Source organism: Erinaceus europaeus, chromosome 12 (assembly GCF_950295315.1).
Source record: "Erinaceus europaeus chromosome 12, mEriEur2.1, whole genome shotgun sequence".
Taxonomy (NCBI): domain Eukaryota; kingdom Metazoa; phylum Chordata; class Mammalia; order Eulipotyphla; family Erinaceidae; genus Erinaceus; species Erinaceus europaeus.
This window is the reverse complement of record NC_080173.1, coordinates 94,864,832-94,892,138: the sequence shown is the minus strand read 5'-3', so window position 1 is coordinate 94,892,138 and position 27,307 is coordinate 94,864,832. Positions and strand designations below refer to the sequence as shown.

Genomic DNA, 27,307 nt, shown 5'->3' with positions numbered 1-27,307 from the left:
GTGTGTTGGTTCTGGAAGGGGCCTGGAGTTGAACCTAGGTCAGGCACCCCCGAAGTGAGCATCCCCGGACCAGCCACCACTCGGAGGAGGACCAGGGGTCTGAGAAAGCTCAAGACCAAGTGTGTGTGTGGGGGGTCCCCTGGTGGCCTCTGAAGGAGCCACTGCTCAATCAGTTCACCTGCTCCCAACTCACTCCTGCCTCCAGCTCCTCCCCATTTGTTTGCGATTGACTGTGCCAGTCCCTGACGGTACCCCTGCCACTCCCACCCCCCACCCCCCCACACACACTCCTGCAGCTCAGTGACCTGGTGGCGCTGGTCCGAGGGAAGCTGTCCCGCATGCAACGGGCAGTGCTGTCAGCGCTGATTGTCATCGAGGTGCACGCCAAGGACGTGGTGAGCAAGCTGGTCAAGGAGGAGGTGGTCAGTGTGAATGACTTCGAGTGGATCTCCCAGCTGAGGTGAGGGCTCAGGGGCCCCCACACCCCATCTCCCCCAGGATCAGTGCCACCCCAGGAGGAGGGCCAGGACAGGCTGGATCAACAATAGATGGGTCCCAGCCCTTGAGGCCCTGGGAAAACTTGGGAAGGGGTGTTCCCTGATGGTCTCATCCCTCCCCTCAAAAAAAAAAAAAGAAAGAAAGAAAACCAAAAAGCAGAAGAACCCCTTCCCCTTGACCGCATGCCCTGCCCGATGGCCCGGAGATCCCCATGGCCCAAGGAGCCTGTCTCCCCACAACGCCAGGTACTACTGGACAAACGGCAACCTGTACATCCGGGCCGTGAACGCCGAGTTCATCTACGGCTACGAATACCTCGGCAACAGCGGGCGGCTGGTGATCACCCCCCTCACCGACAGGTGAGGGCTGCCCCCCACCCATGCCCCACCACGCCGGGACCCTCCCTCCGGCCCCGAGGACCCAGGGACAGACTCGAAGTTCAAGACCAGTTCAGCCCCTCCACAGGCCAAGTGACACTGGGCAGGTGGCTCAACCCCCGTGTGCTTCCACAGCTCTGTGCCCCACACCTGGGGTGGTTGCAGGTGTTTGATGAACCGATGTAGGAAGTTCTGAGCATGTGTGTGACATGCAGAAAGCGGCCCCTGAGTGTGGGCTCCGCTGCTGTGCGTGGCCAGAGTCTCCCAACATGCCAGAGTTGTCCTGACAGGAGAACTGAAGAGACCCTTCAGAAAGGGCTCACTTCTCTACTACTGTTATTTATTTCTTTTCAATGTCTTTATTTTATTTTACTTTATTTTATTTTGCCTCCAAGTTTATTGCTGGGGCTCGGTGCCTGCGCTACAAATACATCGCTCCTAGGGGCCATTTCCCCCTCTTTTTGTTGCCTTTGTTGTTTATCATCATTATTGTTGGATAGGACAGAGAGAAATGGAGAGAGAAACGGAAGACAGAGAGGGGGAGAGAAAGACAGACACCTGCAGACCTGCTTCACCGCCTGTGAAGCGACTCCCCTGCAGGTGGGGAGCTGGGGGCTCAAACCAGGATCCCTATGCTGGTCCTTGCGTTTTGCGCCATGTTTGCTTAACCCACTGCACTACCGCCTGGCCCCCATTCTTTTCAGTGTTTTAAGGATCTATTTTTAATTTATTTTTTTAAGTTTTAATTATTTATTTATTAGTGAGAAAGGGAGGTGGGGGGGGGGCTGAGTGGTTGGGTATCTGGTTAAGTACACATAGTAGAAAGTGCAAGGACTCACACAAAGATCTGGGTTCGGGCCCCGGTTCCCCACCTGCAGTTGTGTGAAGCAGGTCTGCAGGTGTCTATCTTTCTCTCTCCCTCTCTGTCTCTCCCTCCTTTCTCAATTTCTCTCTGTCCTATCCATTACAGTGGGGGAAAAAATGGCCGCCAGGATTCATAGTTCCTGTACCAAGTCCCAGCGATAACCCTGGAGGCAAAGAGAGAGAGAACCAGAGCATCAGTGCTAGTGGTCAAAGTTGGGACCTCATGTGTGAGATTCCAACACTTTATATGCTGTTCTAATCCCTGTGCTTCAAACAGTTCTCTTCTGCAGCAAGCAGTCCCGTCTCCCTACTGTCTGTATTTAGCAGCGGTTGGGTTTTGAGAAAGGAAAATGGAGTGCGGCCATAGGCTGATCATCTCTGTCCCTGAGCAGAACTCTGCAGGGCCGGGGAGTGGGGGGCACTACACAAGTGACCAAGAACTCCAGTCCCAAGTCTGACAGCCCTCACCGGGCATCCCTGGGACCCTGAAAGGAGGGAGAGGCATGACCTTCCCACCCGCGGGTGGGGGAGACTCTGTCTCCTGGTGCCTGTGGCCCATGGTCTCTCTCTCTCTCTCTCTCTCTCTCCTGCAGGTGCTACCTGACTCTGACTGGGGCGCTGCACCTCAAGTTTGGAGGCGCCCCGGCTGGCCCAGCCGGCACAGGGAAAACTGAGACGACCAAAGACCTGGGCAAGGCTTTGGCCATCCAGACTGTCGTGTTCAACTGCTCTGACCAGCTCGACTTCATGGCCATGGGCAAGTTCTTCAAAGGCCTGGCCAGGTAAGGTTGGGTGTGAGGGCAGCACAGGACAGGGAGGGGGAAGGCTGTGTTCTCGGGGCCAGAAGGGAAGGGGGTAGACCAAAAGTCCAAGTCCAGGCCTCTGGTGGGCCTGGGGTAAGCTATGGGGTTTCTCCTGAGCTGCCAGAGGCTGCTGCTGGGGGCTTCCTCCTCAGCACAGCCAGAGCGGCAGGTGGGATCTAGACTCTTGACCCCCAGTTTTCCCACTTGACTCAGTGCTGGCGCCTGGGCCTGCTTTGACGAGTTCAATCGCATTGACATCGAGGTGCTTTCTGTGGTAGCACAGCAGATCACCACCATCCAGAAAGCACAGCAACAGCGGGTGAGCCTCTGGGGACTCCACTCCAGATATACCCACCATGCCCTCACCACCAGGTGAATAGCCAGGCGCTATCCTGCCCTGACCCCCATCTTTCTCACCTCATGGTATGTGTGGGGAAGGGGGAGGGGGGTGTCTGAGCATTTCCCCCATCCACCTTTATTGATTTATTTTTAAAGATATCCCTCTTCTCCTATGGTCTTGTTGATATTTTTATTTTATAAATAAAAGAAAAATTTTTTAAAATTATTTATCCATGAAGATAGGAGGAGAGAGAAAGAACCAGACATCACGCTGCTGCTAGGGATTGAACTCAGAACCTCACGCTGGAAAGTTTAATGCTTTATCCATTATGCCACCTCCCCGACCACTGTTTGTTTATTTATTTATTTGTCTCCAGGGTTATCATCAGGGTTCGGTGCCTGCACTATGGTGGCCAGTCCATTTTTTTTGCTGTTTTTGCTGTTGCTACTATTGGATAGGACAGAGAGAAACTGAGAGGGGAGGAGAAGACAGAGAGGGGGAGAGAAAGATAGACACCTGCAGACCTGCTTCACCGCCTGTGAAGTGAACCCCCGCCCCCGCAGGTGGGGAGCCGGGGCTCAAACCAGGATCTTTGCACCAGTCCCTGCGCTTCACTCCATGTGCACTTAACCCACTATGCTACCGCCTGGCCCCCCTGCCCCACCCCACCCTTCTTTTATTTCTCCTATTTTTTATTAGATAGGACAGAAAGAAATTGAGAGAGGAGGGGAAGATAGATAGAAAGACAGACACCTTGCAGACCTGTTGCTTGTGAAGCAGACCCCCTGCAGGTGGGGAGCCAGGGGCTCAAACCCTTGTCCTCGTGCCTGGTAATATGTGAGCTTAACCAGGTGCACCACCACCTATTCCCCTTCCACCTTTACAGAGTTGTCTTGGGGAGATATTGTAGCCAGCCAGGGAGCCCCGCAACCTTAGCCCACTGCGTAGTCTCCAGGCCCAGCAGCAGTGGCTTGTGTGTGTGTGGGTGTCCCTGGCCCTTATGGGAAGCCCGGCTATTTGTCTTCTAACCTTGTTCAGAATGGCCAGGAGGTGCCCCTGTCCCACCACAGTAGGGCCCTGGTTCCAAGCCAGAGCTGAACTCGCCTCATCCCGGGAAAGCTGGCCTCCGGAACTGGGCAAGGGAAGCATGGGGAGCAGGCCCCTGGGTGCTGCTGGGAGTCCTAGTCTGGCCCACGATCAAGGCTCCAGTCTGGGCTGACCAGGTTTTTTCTGCCGGTGAGCCAGCACCCTCCCTGCACAGGTGGAACGCTTCATGTTTGAGGGCGTGGAGATTCCGCTCGTGCCGTCCTGCGCAGTGTTCATCACCATGAACCCCGGGTATGCCGGCCGCACAGAGCTACCCGACAACCTGAAGGCAAGTTCCGTCTTGGAGACGTGGAGCTACGCCGGGCTCCGAGCTGCTAGAGCTCTCACACAAGACTCGGAGCTCAGCGGCCAGCAGTCCCCACCGCAGGCCCAGCCCCAGCCAGGCAAAGGGGCCCCAGGCTTGTCCTAAGGGTTTGGGAGAAGTTGCAGGCTTGGGTCAGGCTGGATTTCTTCCAGTGGGTGGAAAGAGGGATGGAGGGAAGGCCCAGAGAGTGTGATCTCATGGTGCAGGAGGTGAGTGGCCTTGAGGGCTTGGTGGGCAGACAGGGAGTGCTTGGGGAGGCTGGCCCTGCCTCCCCTTCACACCTCCATCTTGGGCTCCAGGCGCTCTTCCGGCCGGTGGCCATGATGGTTCCAGACTACGCCATGATCGCCGAGATCTCCCTCTACTCCTTTGGCTTCAATGAAGCCAATGTGCTGGCCAAGAAGATCACAACCACCTTCAAGCTGTCTTCTGAGCAACTCAGCTCACAGGTGAGGCCCAGCCAGCTTCTAGGGTCTCTGTCCCACCAGTTGCCCCCATCCCGCAGAGTGAATCTGCAGTCCCTGTCCGCCCAGACAGGCACTGTGCTAGGTGCTTTTCAGGTGTTATCATCATGACTCCTCTAAGAAGCACCCCCCACCCAAGATTCAAACTGCAACCTTACTTCTCACTGAGATACTGGGATCCTAAGCTGCGAAGAGGCAGGCCCGGCTCGTGCAGTGCACAGGGCGCTGGGCGGGGGAGCAGGTGCAGGTACGGGGGGCCTCAGACAGAGCGCACCAGCGGTGTGGAGCCAGAGCAGGACAGCTGCCCCCCGGCCGACAGTCTCCTGGCCACAGGCAAGCTGAGCCCAGCTCTGGGACCTAAGCATGACTGGGACCTCCAGCACCTGTGCTGGAGGAGAGCTTTTCCCGTTTGGCTCCCCTCCCAGCCAGGCTCTCTGTCATAAGTGCTAGAGGTGAGCGCCAGTCGTGTGCTGAAGTGCTACAAACTTCCTGTTTCTTTTGCCATCGTTTGAGGAGAAGTCCCTGGTGTTGCCCAAATGGGCCTTTCCTGGGGACCCCACTCTCAACTGAGGCATATGGGAGTCCGGCTGCCTTTAGCATGGGGGAGCCTGAGAAACGTCCTTTTAGCTCCCACCCCCCCTCCCACCTCATTAGAGTAACTTACCTCAGGCTTCCTGGGAGGGAATCGATCCTTCCCAAAGGACAATGACAGAGTCAAGTCTGACCTTCCATGGAGTTTCCAGCCCAAGATACCTGGAAATGTTCTGGTCTGGGATCAGGTCCTGAGGCAGCTCTCATGACCTGGCAGCATAGGGCACAACGTTAAGTGTTTGCAGCACAGTGCGGGTACACGATGGACAGGGTGGCAGGGGTGTGAGGTGGTGGGTGCAGGAGGAGCCCGAGCGAGGACACCCGGGTGCCTGCCCTTTCAGCCATCGGCTGGGCGGCGAGGCACGGCCAGCTCCCTGGCGGCAGGCAGAGGTCCCGAGGGCAGAACCCTCTAACAGGATGTTGCCTGCCCACCTTCCCCCTACCCGGCCTCAGGATCACTATGACTTTGGGATGAGGGCTGTGAAAACGGTGATCTCAGCGGCCGGGAACCTGAAGCGAGAGAACCCCACTATGAACGAGGTGAGCTCTGCCCAGAAGGAGTGGGGTCCCAGGAGGCCTCCAGAGCAAAAGTTGTGTGGGAGGGGGGGCGGGGGCGGGAGCAGCAGACACGAGGTGGGGCAGAGGGCGGGGCAGGGGGCAGCCATTAGGGTTCACAGTCAAGTCTTCCCTGGCCTCTGTGGCAGGAGCTGATCTGCCTCCGAGCCATCCGTGATGTGAACGTGCCCAAGTTCCTGCAGGAGGACCTCAAGCTCTTCGCTGGGATCGTGTCTGACCTGTTCCCCACCATCAAGGAGGAGGAAACCGACTACGGCATCCTGGACAAGGCCATCCGCAAGGCCTGTGAGAAGAGCAACCTCAAGGACGTGGACGGTGAGCCCCGGGCCCCACCCGCACAGTCTGTGGGTGCCCGAGGGGGGACGGGCTCTGGTCACCCTGGGGCACAGCACGGGGTCCCTTACGCCTGAGCACGCAGCAAGCTAATGTGGTGGGAGCAGGGCCCACGCCCACACGCACCTGCCTGTCTCCCTAGGCTTCCTGACCAAGTGCATCCAGCTCTACGAGACCACGGTGGTGCGGCACGGCCTCATGCTTGTGGGGCCTACGGGCTCTGGCAAGAGCAACGTGAGTGGAGCCCAGCCCAGCCCGGCGCCCAGTGCCAGCCCAGTGCCAGCCCAGTGTCTGCCCGAGGGTTGTGCGGCTCAGCGGGAGTCTCGGTCCCCGTCTGCACCTCCTGGACTCCCTCCTGCTTCCTGTGGCCAGCAGCCCTTGGAAAGCCAGGAGGCTCACCCAGGTGGCCCGTCTCCCCATCTCCCCAGTGCTACAGAGTCCTGGCAGCAGCCATGACCTCGCTGAAAGGGCAGCCGTCCATCAGCGGCGGTGTGTACGAAGCCGTCAGCTACTACGTGCTCAACCCCAAGTCCATCACGATGGGCCAGCTGTACGGGGAGTTTGACCTGCTCACCCACGAGTGGTGAGTGCCCCCGAGTCCCGCCAGCAACAGTTCCCAGGCCTCTGGACTCTGTGGGCCAAGAGACCCGTTGCTCTTCTTCCCCTAGTCCAGAGGGAGGCAGGAGCTGAGAGAAATGGAGAGAGGAGGAGAAGACAGAGAGGGGGAGAGAAAGACAGACACCTGCAGACCTGCTTCACCGCCTGTGAAGTGACTCCCCTGCAAGTGGAGAGCCAGGGGCTTGAACCGGGATCTCGCCTGCAGGTGGGGATCCAGAAGCATAGAAGGGGAGGGTGGAGAGAAAGAGACAGCACACAGCTCAGCTCTGGCCTATGATGGTGGTGGGGATTGAACCAGGGGCCTCAGGCATATACATCCTTTGCTCTAACAGAGTTCTTCCTGACATCCTGTTGTCATCTTTAATTTCATTTATTTATTATTAGATGGAGACAGAAATCGAGAGGGGAGGGGAAGATAGAGAGTGTGTGGTCCAGGAGGTGGCATAGTAGATAAACCACTGGACTCTCAAGCATGAGGTCCTGAGTTTGATCCCCAGTAGCACATGTACCGGAGTGATGTCTGGTTCTCTCTCTCTCTCCTCCTACCCCTTTCATTAATAAATAAAATATTTTTTAAAAAAAGAGGGAGAGAGAGGAGGCAGGCAGTGGTACGTCAAGTTAAGTGCACACATTACAGTGCACAAGGACCGGGGTTCAGCCCCCACCTGCAGGGGGAAAGCTTCACGAGTGGTGAAGCAGGGCTGCAGGCATCTCTCTGCCTCTCTGCCTCTCTGTCTCTCCCCTCTCAGTTTCTCTCTGTCTCGATCCAATAATAAATTTAAAAAAATGAAATATATATAGAGAGAAAGAAAGACAGAGATAGACAGACAAAGAGAAAGCCATCGTCCTGCTTCACCACGCTTGAAGCTTTCCCCCTGCAGGTGGGGACCAGGGGCTTGAACCCGGGTCCTTGCACACTGCAACATGTGTGCTCAACCAGGTGCGCCACCACCTGAATAAAGATGGCAGTGAGGGAAAACCCAAGCCGAGAGGCCCATCCTGCAGCTGGAGCTCCCTGGGAGATGGCTGTACCTGGCCCATGTTCCTCTGACCCTTACCCCTGTGACCCTTGACCTTATGACCCTCTCCTCTTCTCCCCCTCCTTTTTTTTAAAGAGATTATTTTTTTTTAATTTTTTAAATATTTTATTTATTTATTCCCTTTTGTTGCCCTTGTTGTTTTATTGTTGTAGTTATTATTGTTGTCATCGTTGTTGGATAGGACAGAGAGAAACGGAGAGAGGAGGGGAAGACAGAGAGGGGGAGAGAAAGACAGACACCTGCAGACCTGCTTCACCGCCTGTGAAGCGACTCCCCTGCAGGTGGGGAGCCGGGGTTCGAACCGGGATCCTTATGCCGGTCCTTGTGCTTTGCGCCTCCTGCGCTTAACCCGCTGCGCTACAGCCCGACTCCCCTCCCCTCTCCTTCTCTGACCCTCTTCTTCCTGGCGGCTGCAGGACAGATGGGATTTTCTCCTCCCTCATCCGGGCTGGAGCCATCGCCACCGACACTAACAAGAAGTGGTATATGTTTGATGGACCCGTGGATGCCGTCTGGATCGAGAACATGAACACGGTGCTGGACGACAACAAGAAGCTTTGCCTCAGCTCCGGGGAGATCATCAAGCTCACGGAGGTGCGCCCGGCCGGCCGGCCACCCACCCACTTGGATGACTTGCCTCTTCCTCCCCAGCAGACAGCACTTTGTGGTGCCAGGCCCACCCTTAGCTCTGCTGGCCCCACCAGAGCCGGAGGGACAGGTGGTACGGACCTGTCCAGTATGTCAGTATGGGCAGTTTTCAGAGACCCAGCTTCCCAAGCTGACTTCTCAAGTCCTGAGAGCTCCTGGCTTCTTTCTGGCGTGGGCTCTGGAGCAGTGTACATAGCTCCCATCAGCCTCTCTCTCTCTCTTTTAAAGATGTATTATTATTATTATTCCCTTTTGTTGCCCTTGTTGTTTTATTGTTGTTATTGGATAGGACAGATAGAAATGGAGAGAGGAGGGGAAGACAGAGGGGGGAGAGAAAGACAGACACCTGCAGACCTGCTTCACCGCCTGTGAAGCGACTCCCCTGCAGGTGGGGAGCCGGGGGGCTCGAACCGGGATCCTTACACCGGTCCTTGCGCTTTGTGCCATGTGCGCTTAGCCCGCTGTGCTACCGCCGACACTCTCTCTCTTTCCCTCTCTCTCCCTCTCTCCCTCTCTCTCCCCCTCCTTCTCTCTCTCCCTCTCCCTCTCTCTCTCCCCCTCCTTCTCTCTCTCCCTCTCTCTCCCCCTCCTTCTCCCTCTCTCTCCCCCTCCTTCTCCCTCTCCCTCTCTCTCTCTCCCTCTCTCTCTCCCCCTCCTTCTCTCTCTCCCTCTCTCTCCCCCTCCTTCTCTCTCTCCCTCTCTCTCTCCCTCTCCCTCTCTCTCTCCCCCTCCTTCTCTCTCTCCCTCTCTCTCCCCCTCCTTCTCTCTCTCCCTCTCTCTCCCCCTCCTTCTCTCTCTCCCTCTCTCTCTCCCCCTCCTTCTCCCTCTCTCTCCCTCTCCTTCTCTCTCTCCCTCTCTCTCTCCCCCTCCTTCTCCCTCTCTCTCCCCCTCCTTCTCTCTCTCCCTCTCTCTCTTCCCCTCCTTCTCTCTCTCCCTCTCTCTCTCCCCCTCCTTCTCTCTCTCCCTCTCCCTCTCTCTCTCCCCCTCCTTCTCTCTCTCCCTCTCTCTCCCCCTCCTTCTCTCTCTCCCTCTCTCTCTCCCCCTCCTTCTCTCTCTCCCTCTCTCTCTCCCCCTCCTTCTCTCTCTCCCTCTCTCTCTCCCCCTCCTTCTCCCTCTCTCTCCCTCTCCTTCTCTCTCTCCCTCTCTCTCTCCCCCTCCTTCTCCCTCTCTCTCCCCCTCCTTCTCTCTCTCCCTCTCCCTCTCTCTCTCTCCCTCCTTCTCTCTCTCCCTCTCTCTCTCTCTCCCCCTCCTTCTCTCTCTCCCTCTCCCTCTCTCTCTCCCCCTCCTTCTCTCTCTCCCTCTCCCTCTCCCTCTCCCCCTCCTTCTCTCTCTCCCTCTCCCTCTCTCTCTCCCCCTCCTTCTCTCTCTCCCTCTCCCTCTCTCTCTCCCCCTCCTTCTCTCTCTCCCTCTCTCTCCCCCTCCTTCTCTCTCTCCCTCTCTCTCTCCCCCTCCTTCTCTCTCTCCCTCTCCCTCTCTCTCCCCCTCCTTCTCTCTCTCCCTCTCCCTCTCCCCCTCCTTCTCTCTCTCCCCCTCCTTCTCTCTCTCCCTCTCTCTCTCTCCCTCCCCCCCCTCTTGCCTCCATGGGGCTCAATACCATGAATCCACTGCTCCTGGCGGCCATTTTTCCCATGTTGTTGGATAGGACAGAGAGAAATGGAGAGGGGAGGGGAAGATAGAGAGGAAGAGAGAAAGACAGACACCTGCAGACCTGCTTCACCGCCTGTGAAGCGACATGCCCCCCGCAGGTGGGCAGCCGGGGCTCGAACCTGGATCCCTGCACCACCAGTCCTTGTCCTATGTGCGCCAGTAACTGACCCCACCCCCGTCAGTTTCTCTGGGGTTCCAGGGACCCCCAAATGCCCCAAGCCTGACTTTGGCTCCTCCTCAGGGCTCCAGGAAGGGCCATTTTCAGCTGAAGGCTGAGAGATTTCTGCCCACCAGTCCCACCCCACCCCATGGCCCGCCCACATTTGTAGGCTGGGCTACTCTCCCTGTGGCCCTGCAGCCCTCCTCCTAGTCCCGAGGCTGCAGGGCCGGGCCGCCAGCTCACGTGATTCACCCCGGCGCCAGGCGATGACCATGATGTTTGAGGTGCAGGACCTGGCGGTGGCCTCCCCAGCCACGGTGTCACGCTGCGGCATGGTGTACCTGGAGCCCAGCATCCTGGGCCTCATGCCTTTCGTGGACTGCTGGCTGAAGAACCTCCCCCCGCTATTCAAGCCCCATGAGGACTTGTTCAGGTTCCTCTTTGTCAACTATCTGGAGGTAGGCGGGGCCACGGGGTGCCTGGCTCAGGCTGGTGGTCGGCAGGGTGCCATGGCCGCCAGCCGCCACAGCCAGCTGCCCACCCCTGCAGACAACCATCACTTTCGTCCGGTCCTCAGTGAAGGAGGTGATCACCTCGACCAATAGTAACCTGACCATGAGTCTTCTCAAGCTGCTGGACTGCTTCTTCAAGCCCTTCCTGCCAAGAGAGGTGCCTCTCTGGGCAGCGGCTGAGTGCCTGCCTCCCTCCATGCCTAGTTCATGTCCCTGAAGGAGAGAACCGGTTCGGCTCCCATGGGTCACAGGGACTGGCCCATCTGGTCTATTGGGGAGACCTACAGCTGTGTGCCAGAGGCCCAGGGGTGCCCCCCCCACTACAGCTGTGTGCCAGAGGCCCAGGGGTGCCCGCCTCCACCACCTCCCCTCCCCCCAGCTCCCCCAGCCACACAGCACCGGTACCGTGTTGGCCTGACGCTATTCCTGCCATCCCCAGGGCCTCAAGAAAATCCCCTCCGAAAAGCTGAGTCGCATCCCTGAGCTGATTGAGCCCTGGTTCATCTTCTCCCTGATCTGGAGCGTGGGCGCCACAGGGGACAGCGCCAGCCGTATCATCTTCAGCCACTGGCTCAAGATCAAGATGAAACTGGATGAGGTGAGAGGCGGGGCAGGCTTGGGAGGGGGCTGAGCTCTCAGGGCTGGGATGTGCCTGCAGGAGGGGGGGGTGTGTTCTGCTCCCCACCCCCAGCGGCACAGGCCGCTGCCAGGGACCCTCACAGCCGGAGGCCCCTCCGGGCCCCCCCGCAGCTGACGTTGCAGTTCCCAGAAGAGGGACTGGTGTTCGACTATCGGCTGGATGACGCGGGCATCAGCTGCAGCAATGACGACGAGGAGGAGGACGAGGAGGGAGCAGAGGTGAGTGCAGGCGCAGGCCCTCTTCCAGAGGCCCCTGCAGATGGCACAGTTGAGCCTGAGACAGCTGTGTGTTGTCCCAGGAATCCTCACAACCCCACACCGGGCCCGTTCCTCAGACGGGAGGACTGAGGCTAGTCAGCAGCAGAACTGGGCTTGAACCTGGGGCTGAGGGCTGTCCCGGCCGGCTGGCGCCTTCCTTCCCAACCACACTCACCACCACCTCTGTGTGGGTCGGCCACGTGGGTGCTGCCCCCAGGAGCAGTGCCTCCTGGCCTGTCTCAGTGTCTGTCCCCAGGCCTCCTGTGGGTGGTGAGGGCTCCAGGAGCCTACCCTCACCTCAGATCAGGACCTCCGCCCAGGAGAGGCAGCCAGCATCCAGCTGGGTTACACTTGAGCCTAACGCTCAGAACTGTCCCTGTAGGGCAGCTGGTTTGGCTGAAGTGAGCTCCACCCCCACCTCCATCAGCGAGGAGCTGGGTCAGGCTGTGGGGGAAGGCCCGAGCACCTTGGTTCTGGTCACCGCACTAGGACAACTTAGCCAGAGTCTTTTTGCCTTCTAGGTTGTCTGCTTTCCAAAGTGCAGTCTATGTACAGAGGCCTGGGGGTGGCGGGGTAGTGGGAGGGCGGGGGGGGGGTGTCTCTGGGAAAACCCCACCTGCATCCTCTTGCCAAGGCCCTGTGGTGTAGTGCTTGTCCTCCTGACACTTCAGGACAGGGCTGTGGACGGGAGGGCCTCTGAGCCCACCCCAGCGTCCCCTCCTTCCCCCACCCCCGTTTCCAGGTTGCCTGGGTGAAGTGGATGGACTCCTCGACTCCATTCTCCATGCCGCCAGACACCAACTACTGTAACATCATCGTGCCCACCATGGACACCATGCAGATGTCCTACCTGCTGGGCATGCTGCTCACCAACCACAAGCCTGTGAGTGCCCCGCCATGCCGGGCCTCACCCCCACCGGTGCCCAGCACCCACTGTGCGCCAGGGCCTATGAGCACGCCCCGCTGAGGCCACGCCCACTCCCCAGGTGCTATGCATCGGGCCCACCGGCACGGGGAAGACCCTCACCATCTCCGACAAGCTCCTCAAGAACCTGCCGCTGGAGTACATCAGCCACTTCCTCACCTTCTCAGCCCGCACCTCGGCCAACCAGACCCAAGACCTTATCGACAGCAAGTTGGACAAGAGGCAAGGCGCCCACGCCCCCTTTCTTCCCAGCTCAGCCCCACAGCTCAGCTGCTGTGTCACCTCCCACAAACACTGCTCCTGGGTTTGCCAGAAACCTGGGGCTTCTCCGTCTGTGATTGTTCTGGGGACTTCTGTATTTTCTTTCTTTCTTTTTTTTTTTTTTTAGAAATACTTTATTTATTCCCTTTTGTTGTCCCTGTTTTATTGTTGTACTTATTCTTGTTGTCATCATTGTTGGACAGGACAGAGAGAAATGGAGAGAGGAGGGGAAGACAGAGAGGGGGAGAGAAAGACAGACACCTGCAGACCTGCTTCACCGCCTGTGAAGCGACGCCCCTGCAGGTGGGGAACTGGAGGCTCAAACCGGGATCCTTATGCCGGTCCTTGAGCTTTGCGCCACGTGCACTTAACCCACTGCACTACCGCCCATCTCCCTGGGACTTCTGAATTTTCTAAAATATTTTATTTATTTATTAAATAAATATAAGGGGGAGTTGGGCAGTAGCGCAGCGGGTTAAGCGGAGGTGGCGCAAAGCGCAAGGACTGGAGTAAGGATTCCGGTTCGAGCCCCTGGCTCCCCACCTGCAGGGGAGTCGCTTCACAGGCGGTGAAGCAGGTCTGCAGGTGTCTGTCTTTCTCTCCCCCTGTCTGTCTTCCCCTCCTCTCTCCATTTCTCCCTGTCCTATCCAACAATGACGACATCAATAACAACAATGATAACTACAACAATAAAACAACAAGGGAAACAAAAGGGAATAAATAAAATAATTTAAAAAAAGAAATAAAAAAAAATTAAATAAATATAAGGAGAGAGGGAGAGAGAGAAAACCAGAGCATTACTCTGGCAGACAGGTTGCAGGGGATTGAACTCAGGGCCTCACACTTCCAAGTTCAACGCCCTGCTTAATACACCACCCTTCCAGGTCCAGCTCTGGAACCTTCTCTCTTTTCTAGTGGGTGGGGTGGCACTAGAGTTATGGCTGGGGCTCCAGGCCCACACAAGTCCTCCTCTCCTAGTGCAGTCTTTTTTATTTTATTTTATTTTATTTTTTAATACTGAGGGTGAATGGCAAAGAGGAACAGAGACAGAGAGAGTAGAGGTACTCCAGCACCATTTGTAAAACCTCCCTGTGCTGGTGCTCCCACAGGGTGGCTGGGGGGCTCGAACCCGAGTCCTCATGCTTGGTAAAGTGTGTGCTCTTTGTGGGCGAGAGCCGTCTTCTGCTGAGCCTTCTCCCACCCGTCATCTCTACCGAGCCTTCTGTAGGTGCTTGTTCTGGGCTGGGTCTTCGGGCAGCACCTGTCGTCCACCTGCCTGGGAGGTCAGCCTCACCATGGGAGAGTCAGGCGTGTGTTATTCAAGGGGCGGCCTCCCCCAGCCTGGTTCCCAGCAGACCCCGTGCAGGTGGGTGCACAGAGACACTGGGCTCACGCAGCCCCTCCCGGCAGGCGGAAGGGCGTGTTCGGACCACCCCTGGGACGCAACTTCATCTTCTTTATTGATGACCTGAACATGCCAGCCTTGGAGACCTATGGTGCGCAGCCGCCCATTGAACTGCTGCGCCAGTGGATGGACCACGGGGGCTGGTACGACCGCAAGATCATCGGTGCGTGCGGGACAGGGGCTGGCTTGCTGGGCAGGGCAAGGCAGGGCAGGGCAGGAGGCCTTATCCGTAGCCACACAGGGCTTTTAGAGTAACCACTGAAATGTTTTCATTTTTTTTTTAATTTTTAAATTTATTTTCTCTTTTGTTGCCCTTGTGATTTTTTTTTTTATTGATGTTGTTGTTAGATAGGACAGAGAGAAATGGAGAGAGGAGGGGAAGACAGAGAGGGGAGAGAAAGATAGACACCTGCAGATCTGCTTCACCGTCTGTGAAGCGACTCCCCTGCAGGTGGGGAGCTGGGGCCTTGAACCGGGATTCTTAAGCCAGTCCTTGTGCTTTGCGCCACATGTGCTTAACCCGCTCTGCTACCACCCAACTCCCTGTTTTCATTTCTATGCAAATTAAAGAGAAAGTGGAATTTAGGTTAAACATTTAGTGTATGATATTTACATATCTGTCTTTAAAAAATATTTACTTATTTATGAGGAGGATAGGAGGAGAGAGAGAAAGAACCAGACGTCATTCTGATACATGTGTTGCCAGGGATTGAACTCAGGAACTCATGCTTGAGAATCTAATGCTTTATCCATTGCTCCACCTCCCAGACCACTTACTATAACTGTCTTTATACCAATACTTCAAGACTGTTCATTTCTAATATCTTTGGCCCATGAAGACAAAAGCCCATGCCCAGAGCCCATGATAGTCACACCACAGTCCTGGGCAGGGCCGCTTCCTGACTCCAGAACCCCACTGCAGGAGCCTTCAAGAACCTGGTGGACATCAACTTTGTCTGTGCCATGGGCCCCCCCGGGGGAGGCAGGAACCCCGTCACCCCTCGTCTGACTCGCCACTTTAACTACCTGTCCTTTGCTGAGATGGACGAGGTCAGCAAGAAGCGGATCTTCTCCACCATCCTGAGCAGTTGGATAGGTGAGCAGTGGTGGGACCAGGGAGGCCACGGCCAAAGGCAGAAGCCCGGTGGGTGGGCTACACTGAGAGGCAGTGCTGGAGAGAACAGAGCGGCCTGACCACCACCCTCAGCCCTGGCTTCACCCGCTACTCACTCACCCATGTTAAATAGGACTCTGGCCAATTCCCGAGCCTCTGTTGTTCCATCTGTAAAGTCTGTGATAATCTTAGTACCCACCACCCCAAAATGGGAAGGTTAAACGTTGTCCAGCATGAAGCCTGGTACACAGTGATGGCTGAATGTGCAATTCATACATAAATAGGCGCACGTGTTTATTCCTCTGTTTGTCTGTTTGGCTTTTTGCCACCAGGGTTATCACTGGTTTCCACTATGAATCCACTGCTCCCGGCGGTCTCTCTCTTTCTTTCTCTCTTTCTTTCTTTCTTTCTTTCTTTCTTTCTTTCTTTGTTTCTCTTTCTTTTTTTCCCCTTTCTATTTTTGTTTGACAAGACAAAGAGAAATTGAGATGGGAGGGGAGACAGAGAGGGACAGAGAAAGGCAAACACCTGCAGGCCTGTTTCACCACTCATGAAGCGTCCCCCCACAGGTGGGGAGAGAGGGCTCGAACCCGGGTCCTTGCGCGTGGTGATATGTGCGCTAAACCAGGTGTGCCACCGGCCGGCCCCCACACATGTATATTTGTATGTGCATGCTAGTGTTACGCGTGTGTATGGTAATATAAGGGTAATGATACGTATAGTCCACAACCAGTAATGTAGATTATTAAGTAATATGTGTGTTATGACGCACCTGTAACGTGAACATATATGTATCATTTATATACCTGTTGCATGTGCATCACAATGCCTATATTACTTAATATATACATATATGTTCCAATACCAGTTAAATTACGCATCTTATACTTACCTAGAACCCTTGGTGGAAAGGCTGTCACTTGGTGGAAAGGCTGTAAATGAGGAAAGTCACAAATGCCAATGCCCCTGAGCCTCCATGGGTCTCGGGGAGCAGTCTGCCAGAAGGCGGCTACTCCCCGTCGGCTCACATACTCTGGTCTTTGTGCCACACGACAGGTGAGGGAGTCAGGCCTTCCCTCCTCTGGGTTGGTCCTCCCAGGCCCCAAGGACCTGAGGCCAGAACTTGCCTAAGGCCAGTTTGGAGGTGGGGGCCACACTGGCTCAGAGGAGGGGAAGTGGTCGGTGGCTGCTAAGGGCCAGGGTGGGCAGCAAGAGGCCCACTTATCTCTGAACACGGTGTCCCCCCTTCAACCTTCTAGGTGGACTGCTTGGAGAAAAAAGTTACCGAGAGCCTGTGCGTAAGTGCAGACCTGGACGGGGAGGAGGGTGTAGGCTCTAGTCGGGTGTGGCTGAGGTAGGTCTCAGGGTCCCAAGCCCCAGTGAAGCATCCTTTAGTGAGTTGTGGGCCTCTGCTAGAGCACCACCTGCCCACGTAGGTCCTTTGCCCCATCTGACAGCCAGTCAGTCCTCCAGAGCCTGCGTTAGCACCCGGCCCACAGCTGAAGCTCAGTGGACTCGAGCTGAGTGAGTGAATCAAGGAGTCCAGCAAACTCCCACCCTGCGTGAAGAGCCAGAGGCCCCAGAGGGAGCCGCCCCTCTTGTGTGCCAGGAGGGCTGTGTAGCTGGGGCCGGGTGGCCGGAGGCCTCACGCAAGGCTGTCTTCTTGGTCACAGCAGCAGGCTCACTGAGCATTCCAGGTCTCTATCCCCCTCAGGTTCCACCGCCTCTTCCTCACCTCTGCTGAGATGGGGCCTCAGGTCTCCATACCTACTGCTTAACCTGCAACGGGCCTCTGGACCCTTTTGCTGCACCCACTCCTAGGGCCTGGCCCCTCTCTCAGGCCTGAACCCCATTCCCCACCACCGACATTCCACATTCCACACTCTGACTAGGCCACTGGATCTGAGCATAACCGGTTTCTTCTTTCTTTCTCTCTATTTTATTTTATTAATTCGTTAATTTATTTATTTATTTTTACCAGAGCACTGCTCAGCTCTGGTTTATGGTGGTGCAGGGGATTGAACCTAGTTATGGTGGTGCAGGGGGTTGAACCTAGGACTGTGGAGCCTCAGGCATGAGAGTCCTTTTGCATAACCATTATGCTACCTGTTTCACCACTTAAAAAGCTTCTCCCTGCAGGTGGTGACCAGGGGCTCGAACCTGGGTCCCTGCACTGCATACCATATGCACTCAACCAGGTGCGCCACCACCCAGCCCCTCCATTTCTCATTTCTTAACAAAACACATAACTATCTCTCTTAGCCCCCTTTCCACCCAGCCAGCCAGCCTATCGCTCCATTTCTCTGCTCACCTGGGCCGAACAACTCCTCCAAAGCGTCATCTCTCCCTGCTGGTACCTTTGCCCAGTTCCCTTGTTCTCAACAGTAATCTTACCACCCATGGTCCTGCAGAGGGCAGACCGAAGGTCACTTCTCAGACCTCGGCTTCCCAGCCGCACCCCCGTCTCCCTTCACCCCTCTGTGTTTGCCTGTCCAGAAGCCATGCAGCCAGAAGGGCCCATTCAGACCAAGTCAGATCATGCTGTGTGCTGGAGGCAGGAAGGAGCCCAGAGTCCCCGCACCCCACCAGACTGACAGTGTCCATGATAAGCTACAGAGTGGGGTTCAGAGAGGGAGATTCGTCACCCTGACGGAGGGGGGAATGTCAGGAAAGTCTTGTGGAAGAGGTGTCATCTAAGGGGTCAGGGGTGAGCGGACCCCCAGCATGCAGGCTGCAGAAGGGGCATTCGGTGAGAACCGCAGCCCTCTGAGAATGAGACCAGCACCTGCAGGAGTCACACTAGGAGGGCCCCTGAGCCTGTGTGACCCAGGCCCGCTGTCCTGTCCCACAGCCGGGGCCCCCAACATCGCCCACTTGTCGGACCCCCTCGTGGAAGCCACTATCACAGTGTACTCCACCATCATCTCCCAGCTGCTGCCCACCCCAACCAAGTCCCACTACACCTTCAACCTGAGGGACCTCTCCAAGGTCTTCCAAGGCATGCTCATGGCTGACCCAGCCAAGGTGGAGGTGAGCTCTGCCCCTCACCCCCCCCGCCCCCCCCCCCGGATTCCAGCAGAGGAGTCTCCACGCTGCCCTCACAGTCACCCCCGGTCCCCAACTTCAGGCCTCCGTGCCCAGACACTCCCCTGCCTTGATGAGGTCAGGTCCCAAGGAGGAGGCTGGGGACATAGTGGTATCAGCCCCCAGCATCCCCAGGAAGCCTGTCTTAGTGCAGCTGGGCTCATCTCCCAGAACAGAGCCAACCCCCGAATGGAGAAGGCGATGAGAGTCACACAAAAGAGGGGGCTGAGATAATAGAGGGGGAAAGGGGTCTCCCGACGGAGACCCTGTGTGAGTGAAGGTTTTGGGAGGAGAATAAGTGACTCCTTCCCAGATCCACAGTCTGGGGCTTGGGTAAGAAGATACACAGGACAGAAGCTGGATCTGGCCTTCCCAGCGGGGCCCAAAGAGTCACAAACAGAGCCTGGGGACTCCCGAGGGTGGCTGGGTCACACAGGAGGGTGGTGGCAGACAAAGGGGCACTGTGAGTGGAGCCGGCTGAGGTGTTAGGTGAGGGGTGTCTGGAAGGTGTAAGGAGCACCAAGCATGCCCCTGGGCTTGGAGCTTGGGTGTCGAGAAGGCGGTGAGAGGGGAGAAGGGACGGCCAGTTAAAGGGGCCCATGAAGTCTGGTCTGTGCTTTGCCAGCGAGGTGTGGAAAAGCCACACAGCTCACTGCTTCCTCAGCCGCCCTGTGACCTCGTGCATGGTCCCAGCCCAGTCCTGGGGCCCAGGAGCTGACCCCCCCCACACTCCACAGCCACGATCCTGGCCCTGATGTGTGGAGAGGCGGCTGGGGGCCCCCGGAGTGAGGGAGGGCACTGACACTGGGGCGGCCGCAGGACAAGGTGCAGCTGCTGCGGCTTTGGTATCACGAGAACTGCCGCGTGTTCCGAGACCGCCTGGTGAACGAGGAGGACCGCAGCTGGTTCGACAAGCTCCTGGAGACCCACATGGAGCAGTGGGAGGTGGCCTTTGAAGAGGTCTGCCCCTTCCAGCCCATCCTCTACGGGGACTTCATGATGCCCGGCTCTGACATCAAGTCCTACGAGCTCATCACCAGTGAGAAGAAGGTGAAGGGGCCGACTGGGTGGGGGCTACTCCTGCTGGGGTCCTCCAGCAGTTGAGCGAGTCAGGCTCAGGGATAAGCGTGTGTCGTGCCCACGGGAAGGGGGAAGGGCTCTTGTTCTGCCCACACAGAGGCATCTGATCCCTGGAACCATGAGTCTGAGGCCAGAGGAGGCCACAGCCAGAGGCCTGAGAGCAGAGTGGCTAGAGTGAGCTTCCTCACTGTGTCTCCCTCTCCCCCTCTGCCCTTTCTTTCCTGGCTCCCAGGGATTCCTCCCCCCCCTCCCAGGATCCCACTTCAGTGTATCCTAGTAGCCCCAGAGGGAGCAGGTGGGATTCTGATCCTGACCCTCAGGTCTCCATGTGTCTAACAGATCAAGTCTTCTTTTATTGTGTTTGTGTGCAGTTCTGGGGATCAAAACCAGGGCATTCCACAGGCTGAGTACAAGCTATACCACTGGGCTTCATCCCTAGCCAGACTAGTTTCTATGTTTAAAATGAATGAATGAATGATTTTTTTTTTTGCCTCCAGGGTTATTGCTGAGTCTCAGTGCCTGCAGCATGAATCTATTACTCCTGGAGGCTATTTTTTCCCTTTGGTTGCCCTTGTTGTTTTATCATTGTTATGGTTATTATTGTTGTTGTCATTGATGTCATCATTGTTGGATAGGACAGAGAGAAATGGAGAGAGGAGGGGAAGACAGAGAGGGGGAGAGAAAGACAGACACCTGCAGACCTGCTTCACCGCCTGTGAAGTGACTCCCCTGCAGGTGGGGAGCCGGGGACGAGAACTGGGATCCTTAAGCTGGTCCTTTCACTTAACCCGCTGTGCTACCATTTGACCCCTGTGAATGAATTCATTTCTTGCCACCCCTGCAATTGGAAATTGGGTGTTTCAGCCCGGGTCCTCGTATACGGTGTGCACTCTACTGGCTGTGTCACCACCTTCCCAGTTTCTTCCGTCTCCTCAGCCAGCAGGCCTGACTTCCTTTTTCTTTTGAAAAAAACTTTCATTCTGTTTTTTAATTTAATTTAATATTTTTAATTGCCACCAGGGTTATCACTGGGTCTCCATGCGGGCACTGTGAATCCACTGCTTCCAGCGGCCTTTTTTTTTTTTTTCTCTTTCTATTTTATTATTTGGTAAGACAAAGAGAGAAATGGAAAAGGGTGGAGGAAATAGAGATAAAGAGAAAGAAAGACACCTGCAGGCCTGTTTCTCTGCTCGTGAAGTGTCCCTCCTGCAGCTGTGGAGCAGGGCTCAAACCAAGTCCTTGTACATCACCTGCTCCCCCTCTCCCCGGAGGCCTGACTTCTTTTTTTAAAAAAATTTATTTATTTATTCCCTTTTGTTGTACTTGTTTTATTGTTGTAGTTATTATTATTGTTGTGGACACCGGTGGATAGGACAGAGAGAAATGGAGAGAGGAAGGGAAGACAGAGAGGGGGAGAGAAAGACAGACACCTGCAGACCTGCTTCACCGCCTGTGAAGTGACTCCCTTGCAGGTGGGGAGCCGGGGGCTCGAACCGAGATCCTTAGCCAGTCCTTGCACTTTGCACCACATGTGCTTAACCCGCTGCACTACCACCCGACTCCCTTCTTTTTTTTTTAAAAAAAAAAAATTCTTTTATTAGTGATTTAATAATGATCAACAAGATTGTAAGGTAACCGGATTGTAATTCCGTACAGTTCCCACCACCAGAGTTCCATGTCCTATCCCCTCCATTGGAAACTTCCCTATTGTTTAACTCTGGGAGTATGGACCAAAATGTTTTACGGGGTGCAGAAGGTGGGAACTCTGGCTTCTGTAATTGCTTCTCCGCTGGTCGATCCATCTCCCCCCCCCCCCCCCGCCACCCTCAGGCCTGCCGTCTTAAGGGCCAGTGCATCTCCGTGCACTGGCGCAGGGCTGGCTGAGGGAGAGGGCGTGTGCCCTGTGTGGGGATGGAGGGAGGAACCAGCTCTCCCCGCCCCACCGGCCCCAGATGATGCAGGTGATCGAGGAGTACATCGAGGACTACAACCAGATCAACACGGCCAAGCTGAAGCTGGTCCTCTTCATGGATGCCATGAGCCACATCTGCCGCATCAGCCGCACCCTGCGCCAGGCACTGGGTAACGCGCTGCTGCTGGGCGTGGGTGGCAGCGGCCGCAGCTCCCTCACACGGCTGGCCTCTCACATGTGAGCCCCCTCACCACCCCACCCTCCCCCGTGCCATGGGCAGTGGATGCCGGGGCCAGACTGCTGGGTTCATCCGCATTCTTCCTCAGGGGTGGGAGCCTGGGGCCACTGTGGGACTTCCCACCTCAGCCCATGGGAGTGGGCCCCGGGCCCCCGGGAAAGACCGGAGCAGTGGGCAGCTGCCGGCATCCAGGCGGGGGTCCTGCAGGACAGGGCCTCGAACTGGGAGGTGGGGGAGAAGGGCATTCCAGGCTGTGGGGCAGCTGGAGGGAAGGCCCAGGGGCAAGTGCGTATGTCCAGAGCCTGGAGGGTCTTCGAAGCCAGGGTGGGAGCAAGACTCTGAACAGTGGCGGTGGGGGACCGGCTCCCACCAGACCCTCAGCATGTGGCCTCCGCCCAAATGTCCACCCCCAGGGCGGAGTACGAGTGCTTCCAGATTGAGCTGTCCAAGAACTACGGCATGAGCGAGTGGCGTGAGGATGTCAAGAAGGTCCTGCTCAAGGCTGGTCTGCAAAACCTGCCCATCACCTTCCTGTTCTCGGACACCCAGGTGCCAGTGCCAGGGGCAGCAGACAGGGTCCAGAGCGGGCTGGGTGCGACCCGGTTCCAGGGTAGCATGCTGGCAAGTGGCCAGTTCCTCACGGCTGGGTACCCTTGTCAGTGGGCAGGATCTTGCCAGAAGCAGGCGGAGCCCCTGACAGGCAGATGAGGTACTCGGGGCCAGAGCTAAGGAGCCACCGGTCACTCCGAGGATGAAGAAGGCCCTGGCACAGTGGGTGACCCAAAGCAGCACCCTCTCGCTGGCCTATGGTTTTGCACCTCAAGAACCACAGGACGCGTGTCTCAGCTCTGTGTTCATGGTTCCCCTTGGGGAGGGCTGCTCCTTGGAGTTTTCTCGATATGAGGTCTCTTCCCAGGTCTCTGAATCAAAGGGAAGGTGTGGCTCTGGGGCCTTGAGCAGTGTGGCCAAGGTCGGGCTGAGGCTGATGTCCCAGAATGCTCTCCACCCCGGGTCAGGGCCCCTCAGTGCCCAGCCTTGCTCCTCAGGCAGGACTGACTTCACAGCCAGGGGGCTTTGGGAGGTGGGCAGGTGCTGAGTTCTCCATCCACCCTCTGGCTTCTTCCTGTGAATAAACTGAGGTGCAGGGACACCTAGAAAGTGAAGAGGAAGAGGCTGGATGGATGGCGCTCCTGATTGAGCGCACATGTTACAGTGCAAAAGGACCCGGGTTCAAGACCCTGGTCCCCACCTGCAGGGGGAAAGCTTCACGAGTGGTGAAGCAGGGCTGCAGGGGTGTCTCTGTCTCTCTTCCTCTCTATCTCTCATTTCCTCTCAATTTCTGGCTGTCTCTATCCAATAAATAAATAAAGATAATAAAAAGTTTTAAAAAGAAAGTGACGAGGACGATGCTGCCCCTTGCATAGCCCACCATGGTGTTCAGGGCCTGCGCAGTAGGGTCCAGCCTGGGTGTGAGTCCCAGGTCATAGCTTGCGAGGTCACTTGTGTGGCCCTGAGCTTCTCTGAGCCTTCGTGGCATGACCTGTCAGTGGGGCTGCTGTTATGGTCAAGCAAGAATATGGCAACCCCACTCCCAGGGGATGTCCTCAAAGCTCAACTAACACACTCTCTCCCTCTAAATATTTATTTATTCTCTTTTGTTGCCCTTGTTTTATTGTTGCAGTTATTACTGATGTCATTGTTGTTGGGTAGGGCAGAGAGAAATGGAGAGAGGAGGGGAAGACAGAGAGGGGGAGAGTGTTGTTAAAATTTTCGGAGGCTCTTGCCGGGCTGGCTTGCTTCACGGCGGGTAACAGAGACGCGGAGACAACGGCTGGGCAGGGCAGCTGTATTTCTTTATTCAGGAACAACGATTCATAAACTAAGACAAACTAATCACCAAACAGAACTCTGCTGTCTCTTTGCGGCGGCGCAAGCACTCTCTCTCTTACTCTGGAACTCCGGAACCCAGGAACTCTCTCTCTCTGGCACTCAGGAACTCTGTCTCTGGGTTTCTTGGGGCGGGGCCAAGCAGGCCCACGAAATTAACAGGACTGATCCAATTCTCTTGGCGGGGGGGAGGGCTAGGACAAACCAATGTAAAGCATACGACAGGAGAGAAAGACAGACACCTGCAGACCTGCTTCACCACCTGTGAAGTGACTCCCCTGCACGTGGAGAGCCGGGGGCTTGAACCGGGATCTTTCTGCCAGTCCTTGTGCTTTGCGCCTCCTGTGCTTAACCCACTGCGCTACAGCCCGACTTCCTTATCTCTCTCTCTTTCTCTTTCTGTTGGATAAAGACAGTGAGAAACTGAGAGGAGAGGGAGAGAGACAGAGAGACACCTGCAGCCCTGCTTCACCACTTGTGAAACCTTCCCCCTGCAGATGGGGACCAGGGGCTTGAACCAGGGTCCTGGCGCACTGTAACGTGTGCCCTCAACTAGGTGTGCCACCATCTGGTGCTCTAAAGCTTAACCCTCCACCGCACTCCTCCCTAGATCAAGAACGAGTCCTTCCTGGAGGACATCAACAATGTCCTCAACTCCGGGGACATCCCCAACCTCTACAACTTGGATGAGCAGGACCAGATAGTCAACACCATGCGGCCCCACATCCAGGAGCAAGGCCTGCAGCCCACCAAGGCCAACCTCATGGCTGCCTACACCGGGCGCGTGCGCAACAACATCCACATGGTGCTGTGCATGAGGTGCGGGGAGCAGCCGTGGCCATGCTGGGCGGGGGGGGGACAGCTGCCTGCCATGGGGGGGGGGAGCAGCCTAGGTCTGGCCACCTCGCCAATGAGTTCCAGCTGCTGTGAGGTGGCTCCTGGCTGCCATGTTATGGGGCTGTGCCAGGCCAGCGTGGGGGTGCCTCTTCCTGGGCGCGGACTCTCTGGGTTGGAGAGAACGCCACTGGAGCCAGCCTGGGCTGCTACTCACTCAGCGACTTGAGGGAGGTGACCCATGAACCAAGCTCATGGCGGCGAGGCAATGCCATTCTTTTTTTTTCTTTTTTTATATTTATTTTATTTATTTATTCCCTTTTGTTGCCCTTGTTGTTTTATTGTTGTAGTTATTATTGTTGTTGTCGTTGTTGGATAGGACAGAGAGAAATGGAGAAAGGAGGGGAAGACAGAGAGGAGGAGAGAAAGACAGACACCTGCAGACCTGCTTCACCGCCTGTGAAGCGACTCCCCTGCAGGTGGGGAGCCGGGGTTCAAACCGGGATCCTTATGCCGGTCCTTGTGCTTTGTGCCACCTGCGCTTAGCCCGCTGCACTACAGCCCGACTCCCCGGCAATGCCATTGTTTATTGATCAGAGAGCCAAGGCTTTTAAAGGGCAGACCTGGAAGTGGCAAGTCAGAAACGGAAATGGCTTGACATGGTTTGGAAAAGGGCGGAGAAAGCCAAAAGAGGGCTGGGAAAGGTAACTTCCTTAGCAACTGTTGCGAGGGTTTTAACTGGTAGGATAAATAATAATGCCCTGCAGGCAGGGAGAGTCTTGAGGGTAGAAAGAAGATAGATCAAAGGATGGAATGGGTGGGGATCTTTCAGGCAAAACAATGAATATGTAGATAATAAGGGAACAGGCCATAGTATCTGGAATGCAGGGTGCTTTGTGAGGCAGGGAGTCTGATAAGATGGAGTAAACCTTTGGGGATACTCCTGTTCCTCTTTGTTCAGCCTCTCGGTAGAGAGAGAGACTGACAGGATAGACGCACTCCTCAGGTCAAGCCCTGCCAGGCTCTTCCACATCCTCACAATTTTCCGACAGGGCTGTGGAAGGTTCTGGGTCCTTGGCGGGGGAGGTGGGGAGGGGGCCTAAGTAAGTGTCTCAAGCTCTCATACGAACCCTTCAGCCCCATCGGAGAGGTCTTCCGAGCTCGCCTGAGACAGTTCCCCTCCCTGGTCAACTGCTGCACCATCGACTGGTTTAATGAGTGGCCGGCAGAAGCCTTAGAGTCAGTGGCCACCATGTTCCTGAACGAGATCCCAGAACTGGAGTCCAGCCCCACAGTAATTGAAGGAATGGTTGGTGTCTTGGTTAGGAGCAAGCCCTTGGGGCAGGGGGTGGTGGAGAACCCTGATCTGGAGGCCACGATGATCCCAGGCGTGAGTCGGAGGAGTGTGGCTGCTACGTGACTCCCTCCCCGGGGTCCAGGCTGCTGGGCTGCAGTGGCATTGCCTTGGTGTCTGTCCCTGAGGGGGACTCTGCAAGGCCAGCTTCAGTGGTCTCCCACCCCACCCCACCCCCAGGTTCAAGTCTGCGTGTTCATCCACCAGTCAGTGGCCAAGAAATGCGTCGAGTACCTGGCCGAGCTGGCCCGCCACAACTACGTGACCCCTAAGAGCTACCTGGAGCTGCTCAATATCTTCTCCGTCCTCATCGAGCAGAAGAAACAGGAGCTGAAAACGGCCAAGAACCGCATGAAGAGTGGCCTGGACAAGGTGGGCTGGGTGGGGGGCTCATGGGCCTTGGCTCACTGCCAGTGTCTTGTCTACAACCCAGAGAAGGAAAACCTTTCCTGTGGCAACCCACAAAGTTTAGACCAGTGACTTCCCACCCCCCTTTCTCTCCCTCTCTTTGTAATAAACTTGCTGCTGCTTTTTAAATCTCATTTATCTATTGGACAGACAAAAATTGAGAGAGGAGAGGGAGGGAGAGAGAGAGAGACACTTGCAGCCACGATTCACAGCTCATGAAGTCCCCCCCCCCCGCAGGTGGGGACCAGGGGCTTGAACCCGGGGTCCTTGCGCCCTGTAATGTGTGCAGTTAACCACACGTGCCACCCACCACCTGGCCCCTGTGACTTTTTCTCTCACCGAAAGAATATAAGTTTTCCCCACCCCCATCCCAAGGACATGGCCAGAGTAGATAACCCCAAAGATTTCAGGAGCCTGGTTCCTTCCCATAGCCCACCAGGCCACCTGAAGCTGCTGCCCCTAGCCTGTTGCTTATGAACGAGGGAGGTCCTGCAAGTCCTCGCTCTGGCCTCCTCTGACCAGGCCGTTTCCCCCCCCCCCCGCCCCTCAGCCCCTCATCTCACCTGTGCTCCCCCACCCCCAGCTGCTGCGTACAGCAGAGGACGTGGCCAAGATGCAGGAGGAGCTGGAGATCATGCGCCCCCTGCTGGAGGAGGCCGCCAAGGACACCCTGCTCACCATGGAGCAGATCAAGGTTGGCGGTTGGTACCTGGGACCAGCCTCCCTACCTCCTCAGGATCCCTTCTCAGCCACGAGAGGGCTAGCTGCCTGACCCCTGCAGGTTTCTCGGCCTCTCTGGTGCCCTGCTTCCTGGGTCTGCTCAGAGAAGGCATGATCAGAGCCCACCCTGTGCCAGCCACTGCATGGGCGAGGGAGAGAGGAGGACATGGGTAGGACAGACAGACCCAACACAGAGTGAGCGCAGACAGCCTGCAGAGTACGCCCCCCCCCCCCGTCACCTGCGCCCTCCCCCAGCATGGGAGATTGGCATCTTCACAGTGGCAGCTTCCCGGCAGGCATGCACCC

The 27,307-nt window shown here is 56.4% G+C and overlaps 1 protein-coding gene across 1 annotated transcript in view; it reads left to right on the top strand.

The window, feature by feature from the left end:
* Positions 1 to 27,307, top strand: part of DNAH1 (dynein axonemal heavy chain 1) — a 102,509-nt gene that overhangs the window by 60,328 nt on the left and 14,874 nt on the right. Inside the window, exons 27-54 of the mRNA XM_060204551.1 lie at positions 297 to 460; positions 744 to 857; positions 2,333 to 2,521; positions 2,756 to 2,861; positions 4,144 to 4,257; positions 4,593 to 4,742; positions 5,802 to 5,888; positions 6,053 to 6,239; positions 6,400 to 6,491; positions 6,686 to 6,840; positions 8,332 to 8,509; positions 10,634 to 10,828; positions 10,920 to 11,039; positions 11,322 to 11,480; positions 11,633 to 11,740; positions 12,522 to 12,662; positions 12,766 to 12,926; positions 14,376 to 14,533; positions 15,293 to 15,466; positions 16,744 to 16,782; positions 18,336 to 18,514; positions 19,388 to 19,618; positions 21,601 to 21,797; positions 22,212 to 22,347; positions 24,296 to 24,504; positions 25,657 to 25,828; positions 26,054 to 26,245; positions 26,865 to 26,975. Coding sequence (XP_060060534.1) covers positions 297 to 460; positions 744 to 857; positions 2,333 to 2,521; positions 2,756 to 2,861; positions 4,144 to 4,257; positions 4,593 to 4,742; positions 5,802 to 5,888; positions 6,053 to 6,239; positions 6,400 to 6,491; positions 6,686 to 6,840; positions 8,332 to 8,509; positions 10,634 to 10,828; positions 10,920 to 11,039; positions 11,322 to 11,480; positions 11,633 to 11,740; positions 12,522 to 12,662; positions 12,766 to 12,926; positions 14,376 to 14,533; positions 15,293 to 15,466; positions 16,744 to 16,782; positions 18,336 to 18,514; positions 19,388 to 19,618; positions 21,601 to 21,797; positions 22,212 to 22,347; positions 24,296 to 24,504; positions 25,657 to 25,828; positions 26,054 to 26,245; positions 26,865 to 26,975 — 4,218 coding nt within the window. The remainder of the gene's footprint in view (positions 1 to 296; positions 461 to 743; positions 858 to 2,332; positions 2,522 to 2,755; positions 2,862 to 4,143; positions 4,258 to 4,592; positions 4,743 to 5,801; positions 5,889 to 6,052; positions 6,240 to 6,399; positions 6,492 to 6,685; positions 6,841 to 8,331; positions 8,510 to 10,633; positions 10,829 to 10,919; positions 11,040 to 11,321; positions 11,481 to 11,632; positions 11,741 to 12,521; positions 12,663 to 12,765; positions 12,927 to 14,375; positions 14,534 to 15,292; positions 15,467 to 16,743; positions 16,783 to 18,335; positions 18,515 to 19,387; positions 19,619 to 21,600; positions 21,798 to 22,211; positions 22,348 to 24,295; positions 24,505 to 25,656; positions 25,829 to 26,053; positions 26,246 to 26,864; positions 26,976 to 27,307) is intronic.